At 41.8% G+C, this 18,394-nt stretch overlaps 1 protein-coding gene across 12 annotated transcripts in view; it reads right to left on the bottom strand.

Moving 5' to 3' along the window:
* The window catches only part of ZNF536 (zinc finger protein 536), a 354,101-nt gene that overhangs the window by 55,787 nt on the left and 279,920 nt on the right, over positions 1 to 18,394 (bottom strand). The window contains exon 9 of one of the 12 annotated variants that reach the window (XM_049806422.1): positions 8,610 to 8,650. The exons of the other annotated variants lie outside the window; for them this stretch is intronic. Within the exon in view, the coding sequence (XP_049662379.1) occupies positions 8,637 to 8,650 (14 nt within the window). The 3' untranslated portion in view covers positions 8,610 to 8,636. The remainder of the gene's footprint in view (positions 1 to 8,609; positions 8,651 to 18,394) is intronic. 12 annotated transcript variants of the gene reach the window in all.

Below are 18,394 nucleotides of genomic sequence, written 5' to 3'. Positions count from 1 at the left end.
GCTGTAACTCAGACCCGCAGGTGGGAACTCAGAGACAGGCTGGTCAGTCTATTGCTCCTGTAAGAGGTGCAGCACAGAGATAGAGAGATGAAAAGCTTCATAGAGCTACCAACTATAATGTTCAGGGGCTTCTCCTAGCCTGAATGAGGCAGAAACCCTCCGAAGGTCAACGAAGTCCCCAGCCAGGTTTAACAGGAGCTTGAGCTGGTCAAACAGCTTCAGCAGATGGTTTAGGTTGTGGCAGGCTCCACTTTACGTCTTGTCTAAGTCCAAGAAGATCGTAAGAAGAGGGGAAAATTAAAGGTTAGCTCTAAGTATCAGGCAAGGACCTGGGATGGTTTTTTTCATGTAGTCTTAATGAGTTTTGCCATCCTATATCTACTGACATTTTAATAACTGCTAAACCCCAGAAAGTCTCCAGAGAAGGTGCGCTGATACTACGATGAGCATAATACAAATGCATAGACGGACAGACAGAAATTAATAATTTCTTCCTACTGATGTATGTGTATATATTCATATAATAATATAAAGCTTTCAGGGTATTTTACCCCTATTCAGCACAACAACATTTACTACTATCAGTCTAATCATAAATACAATTATTCTTGAGTACTCTATTACAAAAACCAATAAACTAGGCCTCAATAGAGATTCTGAAATTACTTAACTTTTCTTTAGAAAAATATTAAAACAGTATTATCACATCAATGAGAGGAAAAGACAGGAAGATAATAAAGTTATGTTAAACCTCCCTGTATTTACTCATGTGTGAAACAGTTATGTCTGGTCACATAATTGCAATGGTTCTGAGAAATATTTCATATTTTATAATGAACATTAAAAGAGTTTGTGGATCATTACTTTATATGAGTTCCAAAGTTATTACATAAAACCCAACAGGAATGGTTATAAATTATTTGATCCTCTAGTCTGGCCTTGGTAAACATAACATGAAGGCTGAACTATCTCAGCAGACAAGATTCATGATAAAAGGTAAAGTGCTTCTACAGTTAAAAAAAAGAAGAAAATACCAAGGTACTTGTAAGCAAGGCTCTTAACATTTTTTTTCTTCACTGTTTCAAAGAAATCCTTTTCTGCGATGAGCTTAAGCCATTACAAAGAAAAAAAAAGAAGAAGGAAAAAAAAAAAACTTTGTCTAGAACAAAACAAAACTTGCTCACAGGCATGTTTTATCATCTACCAGTTTGGCATTATCATAACCATGGCCCTAAAGTCACTGTCAAATTCTTGAACCTACAGCACAGTATGTATTTTAGACTCTATACTTAGCCATGAAATAATATCACAAGCAATTATTTGATTTTTCAGAAGGATCCTGAAGAGCATCTAACTGAAGTATGAAAAATAATAGTATACTAACAAAAATTACACACTTGACACAATTATGAAGAATTTTTGTCTTCCAACTACAATTGGCAGTAGCATTTTAATTAGTGAGTGATCATTTGCTCCAGAGATAAGTGTAATACTAAATGAATTCTGGTCCACTTCCCCCTCTTGGCTCATCTTTGTCTCCGGCTCCTGTGCTTTGTGTCAAAATACTTTGTGGATGTTTTTGTTTTGTTCTATAAATGTCTTCTAAGAATATTAATATGGAGAATTAATTCAGTTATGCACGCACAACGTTTAATAAGATTGGAAAACATGTTTAGATATTCTGGTCAATTTATAAAACAGATTTAATGCAGATCATATCTGAGGCTCAAATCCTGCAACTTTCTGCTCATGGGTGCCGTGTATTTGCATGTGCAAGAAAACCCTTTCCCTGGAAGAATTACTGGGGGATGCTTTTTGGCCCATGTAGACAGAAGCCTGGACTGGGTGACCACGATGGTCCATCCTGGCTTCCTGCTCTGCTGTAGGTTTCCAAGGCCATAGTTAGCGGGCCGGAGCTGAGGACCACTGATGTAAACAGAAAAGCCACCGCCGAGCTGGGAGGGCTCAGGACCCTGGCCGCACAGTACCTGCTGTAGGAGCGCAATGTCAGGTCTCACTAGCCACTTCTTCTAACTTTTCTTTTTTTCCTTTTTTTTTTTTTTCCTTTTTCTCTCCCTCCAGAGTTCCAGGAGTCGTATTGAAACACTAAACCACGCAGCCAAGGGCACTTAGCCTCCACAGTCTTTCATCAAAAAACACTTAGCTATAAAAATTTCCTGCCTTGCAAGTCATCTAGTTGTCTGATGCCAGGAGTGCCTGCTATGCCCTGGCACTGCTGGAAAAGCTGGCAGGGTGGGTCGGGGTCCCACCTGTGAGCATCTCCTGCCCCAGAGAGGTTAGATATTACTAGATTTTTATCAGATTTTATACGATGTCCTGTTCAACAAATGCCCCTTTGGAAAGTGAAAGTTGAGCATCCAAACCCACTCTGTACTTTAAACAGCTTACCACTATCACCGTCCAATTTATATTATTGATACTAGTTTTCTGTGTAATCAATCATTTTTTTAGTTCCTGTATCATACCTATTCACTGCTATAACTTTTTCCAAGCTGGAAATCCACCTGCTGCCCTCACTTTTGTCTCACTCTTGACGTTTTTTCTACACTTGAAGGCACTAGCTGTTTCTATTCATCAAATAAGTATGTAATTCATTAACTAAGAACTTCCTTGTTTCTCTTTGACTTTTCAGGAAATCTCAAGGAAGGAAGAGCCTCCGTAACGCCACCTGGAAATTCTTCCTGGTTGGCCAGGGAGCTCGTTTTCTGGATTTTTCAGGTGATACCCTGACTTTTAGCAGCACCTGTTTGCATTAAAAATATACAACTAGTGGTATCGACGGTGAAGGACCTGACAGAAGAGCCAACCTAAAGCGTGCCATAAACACTCGTAAGTTTGTGTGCCACTAACGCAGGGGTGGTGCAGAATGGGTGCAGCTTAAGAGAGAAAAGCAAGCAAAACTTCCAGGGCTGCTTTGGGGAAGGCAGAGGTTTGTCTGAAGTACATTGCTTTTTAAAGATAATCTATTCCTCTCCGGTTTTTTATCTGACAAACGTTTCTAAGCCATCTGTGTCGCATCCTCTAGGTGGTGCTGATACTGCACAGCTCCGGCTTCCCCGCACAATGAAAACATTAATTTGCTATGAGATAATTTTTGACGTAAATGTAAAATGGTGCCCATTCGAACTCAGTAATGAAGCATGGTGCATTTCTACAGCTCCTAATTTGACTAGTTAAATGACTCCATTACGTGTCTAACAGACAGAAGCAAATAATTTCTGGTCAGTTGACGCTCACTTATCCGTATCATTTTACCCTGAAAATAAAGTCTCTAATCTACAGTTTCTTTGTCTTAGTTTTTTTAAATATTATTAAAGCAAACATACTTAAATAAGAGAGATTAAACCAACACAAACTAACAATTAAGGCTACAATACAGAAATCAAGTTTATATAATGTGGGAGGATGGAGAAAAATTAAAATTAAATAATAAATTAAACGACTGCTTATGTCTGTTATTTGCACTGTGAGATTTGACAACATTACTATTTAGGAAAAGGAAAATATCTCTCTCAAATTCATTGACTTTGAAAACCACTTTAAATACTGCCTGCAAGTCTGCCTATAAAACTTCCCCGCGCAACTTTGAGAATGTTTGGAAAGACTCTTTACAGTACAGAGCAATAAAATAAAAATGTTGCCTTAATAAATATCAGGTGATGAAAAATTTTGCCCTGAGGAAAAAAAACGGTTAATGCTGAATCTTAATGTTCCTCATCTAAATGCTTTTTTTCTTCCTGCTAAAAACAAGTTTAGAATTAAAGCATATCACTTTACACATATTGCATGCATATTAGCAAGACACAGCTGCTTATGCCCTACTCTTAAGAGCCATATGATTAAGTTATGGGATATCAGATAATCCAAAGTCCCTTTCTATTGGTCACCTTTTGCAGACAAAGGCTTTTTAGTTTTAAGTCCATTTAATGACAGAATGTCCAATTCTATAAATGTGTGAGTAATTCCAGTGGAACACCTGTGGCTCTCTCTGCTAGAATATAGAAGGAAAGATATAAAATGTCATTACAGTAACATTCAGTGTCTGACTTTAGCAAAAAATATTCGCAATCAAGGCTGCCACTCCATCCCTGATGTATTCCATCATACTCGGGTTTCCATGGTCTCGGAGAAGTAAGTGTGAGCTTACATACCATATGTGGTACCAGCCTTCATCACAGTGGGGTGAGCTAAGGACAGAGCAGCAGTTTTCTGGTTGAAGTCACGGGTCCTGTGGGCTCATTTCCATGATGGTTTGTGGGGACAGAGGCATGTGACTCTCAGCATTATTAGCAAGGGAAAAGTGTTCACGCTACTCCTAAAAAAAGCCAGACACCTCCCCCCCCCCCCCCCCCCAACCTGTACTTAACCTTATTTTCATAGCTTTTTTCCTCCTGTCATTTAATTACATCTTTTTGTTGTTTTTTCCCCCCCCCCAAAGTTTTAAACACTATTTGAGCAGTTTTTGTATGAGTACAAGTTTCCTAATGACAGGGAAGAGGGACAAACAGATTATTGGTGCACCTGGTGCAGCGTCCAGGAAACCTGAGTTTTCTATTGATGTTGTTTTTGCAACCATGACAGTGGAAATGTTATGACCCAAATCTAACCATGGAGAGTTACATTAAAATTAATGGGCTTCTTCATAGTAGCCATTCTTCAAACAGAAGAAGCGTTCAAGGAGTTAGAGTTGGATTTACAACTAAAATATAAAGTTCAATATTGATGTTCAATTTCAGCAGGGTTAATTTTTGAGAGCATGCTTAAAGTGTCAGTGAATTGCAGGCTCGCTGCTGCTCTCGAGGAAGGCAATGGCAAAACTCCCAGCTGACTTCAATGAGAGGAGGAGCAGACCCTGAATGGAATAAAGGAGCGGAGGAAACAACTCCATACGGAAATGGCAACTGTTCAAAGATGAGTTCATATCAGCAGAAAATACACGTGCGGCCTGACAAAAATACATGAAGGGTCAAAGAAGCAATCTCGGTCTTCGGGAATCCAAACCAGCAAGCAGAAGATCTCAGACTGAGGAGAAAGGATGGTCTGGGCACAGGACAATGCCCTCCGCCTCTGAACATCAAGCGTGGTTTCTTGGTTTATCAAGGACTGGGATGCACATGGAGGAGCTGGCATGAGGCCACCCAACACCACATGCAAGCAAACCAACCAACTGGGGCACCAAGCAGGATATCTGCGGCCACAGCGGCTGCAAACACCAATGCATGGAGCCACTGCTAAGGATGAGAAAGATGAATAAATGAAATGAAGGTGAAGCTGTGAAAATGCACTTCTTCAAGTAGCTAAAGTCCAAAACAAGCTGCTGAAGATGGGATGCCTGCCAGAATTTGGAAGGAAGAGGCAGAAGGAAGCGGACACTTCAGCAAATATCTGTGGAACATCTTTGGAAGCAGGGGAGGTGCCCATAGATGGGAGGACTAATGTAACACCTATATATAACAGCAGCTCTAGGGAAGATCAAGGAAATTAAACACCAGTCAGCCTGATTTCAGCAGTGGGAAAGATATTGGAAACACTAATCAGGGACAAAATAGGGAAAGTTATGATTTAATTAAAGATATTCAGCATGGATTCACAAAAGGGAGATCATACGTAACAAAACTAATAGAATATTTGGAAAAAAATAACCCCCCCAAAAGCCTCAAAAAGAATTGAAGGAAGCCATGAACATGATTTACGTGGGCTCCGTGAAAGGCAATGCCATACGATCCCCTAACAGGCTACAATGTTGTAAGTTCTGACGAGAGGGTGAGCTAAATAATGCATAACGAACCGGATAGTGTGTGAGGGCACAGCGCTCTGCATGCTAACATCAAGAGAGAAGAGTGATGGGAGGCGATATCTGGCCTGTCCCAAAGATCACTAGAGAAGCTGATTTTATTCCGCTTCTATTTCAATGGCACGCAGAAACAGGATGAAATTTATTCAAAGTAGAAAATGGAGGAGAGTCCGCAGCCAATATGAATGAAGGAACAATATATAAATAAAAAAAAAATCCAGCCTGCCTTCTAGTGAGCAGGGAAAGTGATGGGATGCGATTCAATAAAGAAAAAATGTCAAGTAACATTGTGGTAAGAACAAAAGGCAGGCGCCACTCGCCATTCTCCTTAGCAGAGACGAAAGGGGCAGAAGCACGGTGAATAGTTAGAAATTAGACTCTAAAAATCTTAAGCCTAGGACCTAATGTCAGCATAAAAAGAAGCAGAGATATTTCTGGACTTTCCAAACTGAGGCACTGACTAAACTGTGCGAAATCATTCCTGCAGCATATAACAGGATAACGATGAAATGTTTGGAAGACTGTACCCTAACTTTGGCTATCTTTATCATTAGATGTATACAGAACATCCAAAAAGCCAAGTGACAAAATTATCCCAATGAGTCAAAACAAAACCAGACCAGTATTCTTTAAAAGCCAAGGTAGGGAATACACGACTGCCAAAGTAGCCTCAAGTGACAGCCGTATCTAACAAGTGGACACGAGCTGAAACTAAGGGAAAGCAGGCACTAGTGGAATTTAAGTGGAATTTCTTTACACTGAGATGATAGTCAATGTCTCGTGCAACCCAGGACATCAATAGCAACCTGTGAAAAAATATTATACCGTGACTCCTTCAGAGGAAAAGACAAGCAGTGAAATGATGTCCCTTGCTTTTCATCCTTTAAAACTATGTGAGCCGCTATTCAAGTGAAATATTAAAATAAAGACTCTTACATTTGTCTCATGGGCCAGGTAAGTAGTGTAAACTGGCACAACTCTGCAAATTTTCATCCAAGTAACATGTGAAAGCAAGTAATTGAGAGGTGCCAGAGGATGCACAAAGGGCCACCCCGTGCCTTCGGCCTGCTGGGGAGCCCCACTGCCTGGCTGCCTCTGCAGATCTGCAATCCCACCTAACTCACTTAATCTGCTTTGGTGGTTTTTTATTATTTTCCAAGCAAAAATACATCACAAAAATGGGACTTAAGGGAATACTCTTGATGACGTTGTTTCCCACATAGCAGGTCTTATGAACCCGGCATGAAGTTAGTAGAAACCTGAGGCTGGAAATTCTGTTGCTCAAACTATCACAGAAACAAATGGGATTTACATGCAACAGTACAGCCACGGTACAAGTGATAGACTGGTATCTACAGCTGTCTGGAATTGATAGCACAGCCTTTATTGCCTATACTGGAATGCATTTTTATTCTTGAATGTTTTCAGGAAAACAGCACCAGTCCAATAGCACGGGGCCCGCTGCAGAGGAGATCCCATACAGTTGCATTTCAGTGGCCCTTCTTAGGGCTTAAGGATTTCAAGCAGGGAGCGATACCTTGCAGAGAAACATTTCCGTTGGGACCTTCTGGAAGATGATGCAGGCAGACGAGCAGGGCTTGCCTTCCAGATGGGGCCAGGAGGCGGGAGGGGAGGGTGGAAAACAAGCCGGGGAGAGATGCAACAACATGGGGTTCAGGGGAGATATTTAAAAAAACCCACAGACCAAAATACCGTAACTCCCCCCAAAATACCAACAAAAAATATAACAGACAAACAAAAACCCAATCAGAACAAGAAAGACCAACCACAAAACCCCCACACTCTCAATGCTACACATTTTCAGATTTGCTTACAATCAAAACCTCCCTCAAGTCTGTGGATAGTTTCTCACAGATTTCAAACAGGCACTGGGCCCATTCTTACTCTTTCAGTTACAGTACAAAAACACCCTAAAACTGGCCATGAGTCTTGGCACGATGCACAGACTTTGCTAGCTGTTATTTTCAGCTATGGGGTCCTGCACGTGCACAAAGTGTACAGACAAGTCCAGTGAGCTGCAGCTAAACCGCCCTTGCTTTGGGAAGAAACCTATCTCCACGTAACTCGGGCACATACGTTCAGGGTATAGCCTTAAAAACAACACTCTTGTAGAGGAAGCCCCAAGACACCCAACGACAATGTCAACCTCTGCAAGCACGGCAAAAGAAATACTAGAAATACATAGATCGCAAGACTAAGAGGTGGATCAATAGTGAGGAAAGAGAGGGTGAAGGAGGAAGGCAGAGGTAAGATTGCGGCACTCGAGCAGCAGGACGAGGGCTCTGTGCTGCAGGTGCTGTGTCCCCGGCTGCCCCGTGCCCCTTCCTCCCTCCCTCGTGGCTTGGGAAGTCATCTTCTAATCCTAACCGGGGACACACGCTATGTCTTTCCCATTCTGCACGTAAACGTCACCATCGTGCTACTTCGTGCTGGGACACAGGTAGATTCAGAGGCTCTTGCAGGGAGGAGAGGGAAGGTGGGGGCCCCGCTGCCTGCCAGCACGCTCCGTTACGGTACCCAAAAACCAGGAGGGGGGTTGGTTTGGGTAACGCACGGCATAGGTGTATTTTGTTCAGAGCAAAGCAGGCACCTCCTCAAAATCTACAGTCCCACCGCCCATCCAGAAAAAGATGATCATGAAGATACCAGCTATGGGAACTCATATAAATAGCACTAAACTTTAATTTACAACAGAGCGTAGCACAGCGCCCCTTAATTACAACCAGACCCGGGAATGCAAGGTGTCTAGAATGAAAACAAAGGGTTAAAATACCTGTCTGGATTTTTTCTTGAAAATCAGTCATTGAGAATCATCTGTCAGTAAGACAAAATTAATTACTACATGTAAAATTGAAAAAAAAAAAAACAACATAAATTTAAATATTGCATAATAGTACAAAAATGTTCATAAAATCCTATTGTTAATGATGCATGTTCACCTTTCTAATACTCAAACTAGCCAAGATTATTATACCCAATTTGCAATAATCAAAAAGGAGAGGAAAAGAAAGGACTTTTTTTTTTTTTTTTTTTTAATTATTTTATCTGACTTTAAAAGCTTTGGAAAAAGCCTTCCACAGATTACAGTAACTTGCAAAATTCAGTCATGTTTTTGAATACTTTTAGAGGGCTGGTGCTGAAGAAATTGCTGAAGTTTAAACATTAGACATTTTATGCTTAACAAAGCTAGTAAATAGAAGCTTTAACCACTTCATTCGCTCAAATCAGGGAAATTATTGCACTTTTGCAAGTATTTTACTAATTTATGCATGGTTAGTTTTACTTATACATTAAATCAATTACTGGTAATATATTAAATATGTTTTTAAGTTTAACATGCAAATGTAGTTCTGTACTGGAGCTTTAAGGCCTTTTTTGGAGAAGGTTGTACATGTTTACATTAAAAGGGCTTTCAAAATTTGGCAGCGTATATACGCACAAGTTCCCTGGAGCAGAGGCACAAACATCCCGCACACCCCAGGGCAGCGCCTGGATGCCGCAGGAACCAAAGGCAAGAGTCCGGGGAACCACCTCCCACCTCCAAAAAGAGATTAAAAAAAAAAAAAAATCCTAGCCAGCATACTATGTGGAGTGCTGCCTCCAGCTGGGATAATTCTTAAATTAATAATAATAATAATAATTTTAAAAATGCAGCATCCTGCTCTAATCGAGGCGTGGCATTTACATCATCTCCTCCAACGTTGCTTCTTTTAGCCATTTTCAACACACAGCCCTGCACCTCTCCACGAGGGCAGCGGTTTGGTTACGAGGGATAAGACACAAGCCCAGCCGCGACTCCAGCCTTGCACTCGCGTGGTCTGACAAACACTGATCGACGCTGTCCCGTTTGGTTCCCCCCTTCTGAAGGCAGGACAGTTTATGGCCAAGTCCCTGTCCCTTTTCCCCACACCATCAGCATGCAGTGCTGCATCTGACCTGCCTGAGCTTTCCCACTCTGCACCAGAACGGGGATACAGGCTGGCGCAGTGATGGTGAGACTGGGATGCTCAGGGAGGACCACCTCATACCAGCTCTCAAAACCAGTCCTTGCAATATTTAGCCCAAATACCAAAAGCTAACAGGATTTCAAGGAGTAAATTCAGCAGAAGCTGGCTACATTCATCCCTGTGAGATGCTGCTGGGTGCTTCATGTGAGAGACTGAGCAGCCTTTTTATTGTGGTTCTATGCAAAGAGGGGGTCCTTGGCATTGTGCAGTGCAAGTCTCACAGATATCTGCCTCAAGAATAACTCCATCAGAACCCTGGATACAAAAAGCTCTTACTGGTAGATAAACAGGTATAAAAAGAAAAAAAAATAAAAAAATTGAAGAAATAATGAAATTAGTAAAAAGCTTTTTTAAAAATCATCAAAGCTTACAAAAACACTAAATACTCCCCTCTACCCAGACGACATCCTCCAGCTGACTCACAGACTGCCACTGGTTACTGCCCTGGCCAAAACCAGGTATCATCAAAGCATGGAGCCTTATAGCTAGAAAAGCAAGGCATGGGCAGATCATCTGCTGTGACAAACATACCCAGCACGAAGGTCTTCCCTGAGGGTGCAACACCTCCACGTCTCCTCCCATAAAACTTCCAACAAAAAAAAAAAGAAAAAAAGAGGAAAATCTTGCAAAACAACTGCTAAGGCTATGGAGTCAAAAGAAGTCCTATGTTAACAGGGTAGAAAGGTGGGGATGCTCACACAGCAGGGCAGTTTTGAGGAGGCTGCTCCTCCCAGCTGGACCAGCACCAACGATGCAGCAAGGATCGGTCTGCTGGTGCTGCCCCAAAAGCCAGTAGGCAAATCACTAGTTCCTTCTCGGACCCAGTTTCCTTGAGCAAGAAAGCTGAGACTGCAAACTACCACTAAGAATTGGACGGGAAAGTGTCTTTTGTTGAAGACATGAAGTGGGGGGAGGGGAATAAAAAAGCAGCAGAAAATGGGAACTGGTTGCCAAACTGGAAAAATCAATTATTCTACTGAACAACAGTAGTGACAAATATAGCTGCCTCTACTCCCTCCTCCTCCTCCTCCATTGAACAAATTGTTAAAAGAACCAACAATCTGTTGAACGACAACCCCCAGTATGGTGTCATCATTTTAAAAGTGAACACAGAAAAGGTCTTGTTAAAAAGGAGGCACAAAGCTCCAGACACAATTTTGGATTCACCCTCAGTGAATCCCCACGTTCGTTTTGTTGAGTTTAAAGCAGGCATTCTGAACTGGGTGTTTGATCATATCAATGCAAATAAATGCTTGAAAAGCACCCAAAACAGCCCAGATCATGACGATAGTGTTTGGACTCGTTCCATCTAAGAGCAAATTCCCACAGTCACTTAGCCCCCAACCTAAGATCTTCTTTGCTTGGCTTTTTTTTTTTTTAAAAAAAAAACCATATACCAGCATTGTCTTTGGTCCAATTATTGCACTTTTAAATGCAAAATGAGGTTTCAAAACCAGCTGATAAATGTTTCTCTTCAAGCAGGATGAAAAAAACCCTGGTGGTGACACACTGGCTTGGCAGTGTTGCGGAGCAAGGTCCTGCGGGTTTCTTTAGAAGAACTGCTCTCACATTAGCAGCGGACAAAGGAAAATGGTGGGAATTTTTTCTTCCATGCCACGTTGGTGATGAGGGTAATGTTAAATGAAATGAGAGGTGTCCGTAAGGCGAGTGCTCGTGCAGGATGGGTGCTGGGAGCAGAGTACCCGCGGGGCAGCGGCATGGCTGGGGACCCATGGGCACATGGACCTCATGTGCTGCAGCAGCAGGGCCCATCCCTTCTCATTTCTTTAAAGAGATTTTACATCTTTACTGTTAAAGTGGTGATCTCGTAAAGGTAAAGGATGCAATACCAAGAGGTAACAAGTATTGGTGAGATAAACCAGAGCAGTGATGTGCCACGCCAGGAGAAGACCATGGCCAACACACCATTACAACAATCACTGGTTTGGCCATCTCAGGCGACCAAGTTATGATTTTTTTTAACATTTCCAGCCTGTGGCAGGTGGTTCACGCATCTCTGCTAATAAAACAGGATCTCATGGCAAGCTTCAAAGCTGTCTTTACACTTGTACTCTCAGGCACTTACTACAAGGAATGTACCCATGCCAATAGGCTTTCATTGCCAAACTGATAAAATTAATAATGATGGACACCATTTTTTCTTTCTTTTCCTTGTTAGATGAATACATTAAAAAAAACACGCTAAAAACCTAAGAATCTTAATAGCTGTTGAGCATTCAGCAGATGGTACCATCTAGACCCATCTAATTTGAGGCCAAGCAGTCTAAATCCCAGTTGTAGACAAGAAATAAAATTTAATAGTGATAAATAGGGGGCAAGAGCAATGACTTGAGAAAACCAAGGGGATCATCCATTCCTTCCGCCTGGAAAATAAAGGGCAGTTACTATACTTAGTGGCAGGAGATTTGACCAATGTGACGACAAATAACCGAACTTGATTCTGATCTAATCTGCAAAAGTGCCATTTCAGGAGTCATGTCTGATTTATGGAGGGGTAAAGGGATCCAAGACAGGCTTAATTCTACTTTCGCTCTACAAGTAATACCTTTAAAACACTAAACCTTGGAAATGAAACCAGTTTTTTACCCTAATATGCCATGGCTGAACCTTCCACAGAAACTGCTATTTTCTGTTAATGTTTCTAAAGCTATTTTTTAATTCTTTCTAATGGGGAGAGTTACTTTTCAGAGAGGAAAGAACAGCAAAGGTGAAAAAAGAGAATGATTTCTGAGTACAAAGTGCAATGAAAGACTGTATATGCTTTTCATGTAAGCATACATTATGCCTTCCATATTGTTTAAACTTGCTCATCACTGAACTACTCTACATGTAACTAAATTACAAATGGCTCAATGCTAACAAAACATAGCAAATTAAGACAGAATCAGGTCAGACTTCTGTTTGAATTATCTAGCCGAGTCTCTAACCTGGCGCAGTATTTGGCCACAGTCAAAAATACACTAAATACACACAAGCATATATATACACATACGTGTATGTATGTCTATGAGTGTGTGAACAAATGCATTAAAAAAAAAAAAGAAAAAAAAAGTGCAGGAGATGCAATCTGCATGCCTGCATGCCACATTATATTGCCAAGGGATGAGGGGAGGAAATAGGACACATTCAGATCAAGACTCCTTAATTGTGGGTACAATCTGACCCACAAAAAACCATTGAGATGCAAGATGAAGCATTTGCATCTTTGGATACTTGATTTGATCCTGCCGTCAGGTAGACAGACATCAGCTTAAATACTCAGAGACTGTGTGAAATTATAGACAGAAATCCTAGGTTCGCAGTAAAAAACGCTAAAGGCAGTGATCAGCCTAAAAGGTTCATTGGTAGGAGAAGGTAGTAATACTGCACATTAATGAAAGCCTGGACCTATCACCTGCTGTAATAATTATCATGCTAATGTGGGGGGTTGCCTCAGTTTGTGATTTTTGGCATTACCATTACTACCAGAAACTGCAAATTCAAACACTGTATGTGGAACATAAATTACAAGATTCTCACCTTAATGCTGTGCAGAAGAAAGAAATTATGTTTGTTTGGGTTTTTTTTTTTTTCATTTTCACTTTTAAATTTCCTTTGACTAGGTGAACCTCAGGCTATCGAAATGCACACAGGCATTGTAGCTAGACAGATACCAGCATACAAATCTCTTCTGTACAGGGAACACATAAACACTAATCCATTTTCTATACAAAATGTAAAACTTCACATGTTCTGTTCAAGCTCATTACTGACTAGTATCTTAAGCTTGTCAAGTGTATTAAAGGAGCTTTCCAAGAGAAGTTTGTAGTTAAGCATATGGTAAGCTCGTCCAGTCCATATGACTGGTTGAGCATCGACCACTACTGTTGATACAGTTTCGCTCAATATTATGACAGTATTTGTCAATGAAAATTAGATTGCTGTCAAACTTTTCCCACTAAACTTACGGCACAACACTTGGAGAGATCCAGCTTCATGACTCAATCCAATAAGGCCTCTTCTAAATACTCCTCTATTTTACCCATTTGTGGAAAAGTCCCTGCGGATTTATTTCTGACTTTGGCAATAACCAATAAAGGCTTCCCAGTGCTTTCTGCGAAAAAATTCTGCGAAGCCATATTTAATGCATTTACCGTTTTTTCTTATATTCTGTGAAAATCTCATACGCAAACAGCCGCAGCATTATCTGGGCGATCTGTAAGCACAGGTGCATTTACAGACAGCAGAATAGGCGACGATACCGTGCTGAACGTGAGGAATCAAACATGGATGCAACATGTCCTGTTCATGTATACAAATATCTGCTCAAGTTCATATTTTGATGGTCAGGGAGGACCATTTCATTATGCAATGAAAAAAGGGTAAAAACCCCTAGACCCAACAGGTCCAAAAATAACAATTATAGCTTTACTATCTTTGAAATAATTCAAAGGAGTTAGTTGGTGAAATGTTGCATGTTTTAAACAAACATACTGCAGGTTTCTTCTTTACATTTGAAATTTTTTTTCAAATGTTGAGAAACAAAACCCATGAATAAAATACTTTAACTTCACTGAGCAATTACACCAAAGGCTGCTTCTTAATCAACCTTAAACTTAAAAAAAAAAAAAAAAAAGGCATTAGAACCATTTATAGCTTTTTTTTTTTTTTTTCATATTGCATTAAAAAAAGGTGTAATGGAAGATGCCAACAGTGAATAAGCAGTCTGGGAAGAAAAAAACTAGATGGGTATACCAAGAACAGCATGTTGCAGTAAGTAATGAAAGACAGTTGCCACTTTTATTTGGTGTTTTACCATCTCCCTTCCACATGTGAATCTGTTCTCAGCTACCAATGTAGGAAAATACTTGTACCGTAAGATTGATTTATAGGATCATTCTGGAATTGTACTACTTTGCCACTGTTCCCCGTGCTTCTCCTGAGCACATTTCTCATTAGATCACGAAGCCATCACCTCAGGATCATCAAATTAATGTGATGTGGTATTGACTGAACAGCGCAGCACCAAATTTTAGAAACCACCCATGCTGCTGGTGTGTCGGCGCTGGGCAGCAAGCCTGAGCTTCAGCCAGGCAGACCCCACCGAGGACGTCTCAGGGCACGTCCCACACGCTGTCACAGGTGATTTTGAGAGGCCAGAAAAAGCCAAGCTGCCAACCTCTCCCAGGTGGGATGGGAGGCACATCGGGCCTGCTGGAGCAGGTTCCCAGTTTTGCCTGGGCACACTGGTCTGCAGGATGCCATCATAGGTGGTAGGCTCTTTCCAAGCTCAGCACCAGATGGGGCGGCTCCAAAACCAGAGCCCACCTCACCCTGGGACTTTTATCTGTGACTCCTATTAAACCAGTCCTGGTCAAACAGATGGGCACTCTTTCCATCCAAACAGAGGAGCTAGTAAATACCTTGCGTCTCCATATCCTTCCACAGTGAAGGGCTTCAGTTGGATGTTTCTACTCTAACTGATCGAATACACATGAAGATTGTGCTGCGGTAGAAAATCAGAAGTCAAGATGCTTTTCTCTTTTCTAACCTGGGCTTGCAGAAAGACAAGTCAGCAGCAGCGGAGCTTTCCTCCTTTTGGGATCCCTTTGTAAGGACAGGGGATAGTGCTCAAGGTCATTGGCTTTGGGTTTTTTGACAAAATTATTTGTCTGCTCTTAAATTCAATAGGCAATTTCAGTTGCAGCCACTTCCCAAAGCCTAAATTTGGCAGTTTGTAATACTTAGTCAGTCTGTTGGGAAGGCAGCAATGTCCCTAAAATACAGATATGGAATTAAAATATGGAGTAGAACAATGACTCTATTTGTCTCTTATATGGAGACACATACACAGAGATTACTCAGATGGAAAAAGGGATATGAGAAGAATCCCAGAAATGACAAGTGCATCATCATGTTTTAGACTGAGATATTTCTTTGAGAAATTATTTGCAACTCAGAGCCGTACCTCCGCAGCACACACATGGCTTGGGTACAATGAGCAACTGGAGCAGAGATTAGCTGGAGACTCTAGCAGAGAAAAATGGGAGAAGGCTGATACATATCTATGTTCAAAGGTGATAATGTCACCCTGGCCCATCACAATTTCAGTAGGCTGATGGTGGAATTTAAGTCTCTCTCATATCGAGTACACAAAGAGGTACATCTTGGCAGTATAACAAAAGCCAATGTGGGTGGCAAGGTAGCTGCAAATTTAAGCATGAATGCTCTGGATGTGGGGGCTTGCACCTGATTACCAGATGCTTCAAGCAGATGGCCAGGGAGAGGAGAGAACAAGGCTCATGGTTGCTTTGATAGGGTTACAAAAAGCACCAAAACCAGAGAACAGAAAAAAAAAAAAGAAAGCTTCCCTGACTGTACAAGGTATCAGATCAACAGGGCCACAGAGACACAGCACACTCCATGTCAGATTTGAGAGGTGAGTCCCAGAATCAGGCTGGTGGTTAAGTATCAGCAGCAAAGCTGATAGAAATGGGGTTTGGGAGGGGGGTAAATAAATAAATAAAGACTACCAGTATGGAGAATAGGGAACTGCTATTTAAGCACAGGATATTCTTAGGTTTTCCTCTTTGAAAGAGTTCCTCCCATAGCAGGCTTTGCACTGATGTATCATTTAGTATATGTGGGAGTCAATATAGGCTTTTTGTTTGGGGCTGCCAGTGAACTTTCTTTCAAGCAGTCAGAAGTGCCAGGGCTTGTAAAAAAACAAAAAAAACCCCAACCAACAACAACAAAAAAAATCCCAACTCAACATTACAAAGGAAAAATCAAAAAGCTCATTTTGTTCACTCTTCTGGAAGATGGTGGCAAGGGTTTCAAAACCAGTATTTCAGCTTCACACAACACAGGGTAAAAATTTGAGAATTTGACTCTATTTCACCTTGATGAGTAACCAGATAAAATTCAGCTGAGCAATCCACCCCAATGATTTGAGCAGTATTTGTGTAATGGGACTTCTGATTCTGCCTCAGGACCGTTTGACCTGGCACTGTCAAAACGTGGGTCTGGTTGGTAAGGGGGATGGGGCACCTCCAAAGACGGCCACTAGCCTTCCTGCCCCAACATCTCTAAGGCACAGTGGGGGAGAGAATTACGGTGCTGGCGTAAACCACGGGTAACCGGTGACCTGAAATCATTAAAAAATCCATGTTCATCACATTTCTCAGGAGGAGGCAGCTTCGGCTGGGCGTCTTGGCTAACCTCCCACTCTGATCACCGCACCCTGCCAGCTCCACTGCTCTGTGTCCTTCCAGTTTAGTATTTTATTCTCCATAACCCCTTCCTGGTATTTCCAAGAAGTGCACAGGATGGAGACGGATGCTCTCTGTACGTGCCGCCAGCGGCCGAACCGGTTCTTCTGTGCCCAAGCGCTACAGAAACGTATGGCAAAGACAGAAACACCTCACCCAGCACACGAACACAGCATCCAGCTGACACAACCCCCACGGACCCTGCAAGGCAGTGGGTCCAGGTCCACATTCAGAAATGGAGCATCAGATTCATGCTGCCAGCCTCCACAAAGCACGCATCTACGCTAGGATAACGAATGTTTGATTGTTTAATGCAGATTAAAAATACTTAATGTGCCGCAATGGAAAGACAGAGCTGTTTTTAGGGGCGATGTAGGGTGGTAGCACGTTGCCTTCATGACTGCCGAGCCCAAAAGTCCCATCTTGCACCTTTCTGGTGGTGGCAAACCACGGCCGAGAGGTTCGGCGCATCCGGGGAGCGATGCACAGGCCCGCCCCGAGGAGAATCGCGGTGGGGACCCCCACACCCTCAAAAGCGTAGAGAGAGAGGGTTCGCTGAATTCCTTAGCCCATCCCAGCCACGGGAATGCTTCATCTGAGATCTGACAGCCCAACAGGCACCTTTCTAGAGGGCCAAGGGGCACAGTCCTCCCTCTGCCGCCCCACGCTGCCCGCTGGTGCTCAGGAGGAGGGAGAAAGGGCATCACAGGGAGAAGAAAGGAGGATCTTACTTACTGCGGCCTCTCCTCTTTAGCGCGCTAATCATTACGACGCATCCGCTCGGCATTACTTTTTCCTTCTGCACAAATAATTAAGAAACACCTGTGTTCTCTTCATTCAGTAATGCACATTTCAGAGAAAGCGGCTCTTTTAAGCTTAGATTATTTTCTGTTACCGTGATTCAGCTGACAAAATAACGACTCACTTTGCCAAGGACTGAGAAAGAGGGGAGGGAGAGGCTATCAACCGTACTGCTAAAAAAAAAAAAAAAAAAAAAAAAAAAATCAACTGAATACTATTGCAAATCAAAAAGAAGCAACCTTAACATTTATCTCCTTCAAAATGGCCGGTGCCCCCATGCAACTTTGAAATCTGAATAAACTCCTGGAGGTGACTCTTTGCCAACGTTCGCTCTTATGCCAGCTTTCTCACAAACGAACAGCTTGTATCTCCATGAAAACCAATGGATGGAACAAATTGTATTAAATTATGTAAAATGATACTAAAGAGCACAATCTACCAGTAAAAAAAAAAATATTTAAAAATTGGAAAATCTTGTT

This window comes from Accipiter gentilis, chromosome 7, assembly GCF_929443795.1.
Source record: "Accipiter gentilis chromosome 7, bAccGen1.1, whole genome shotgun sequence".
NCBI classification, from domain to species: Eukaryota; Metazoa; Chordata; class Aves; order Accipitriformes; family Accipitridae; genus Astur; species Astur gentilis.
Note: the sequence above shows the minus strand (reverse complement) of the source record. Positions and strands in the feature narration are given on the sequence as shown.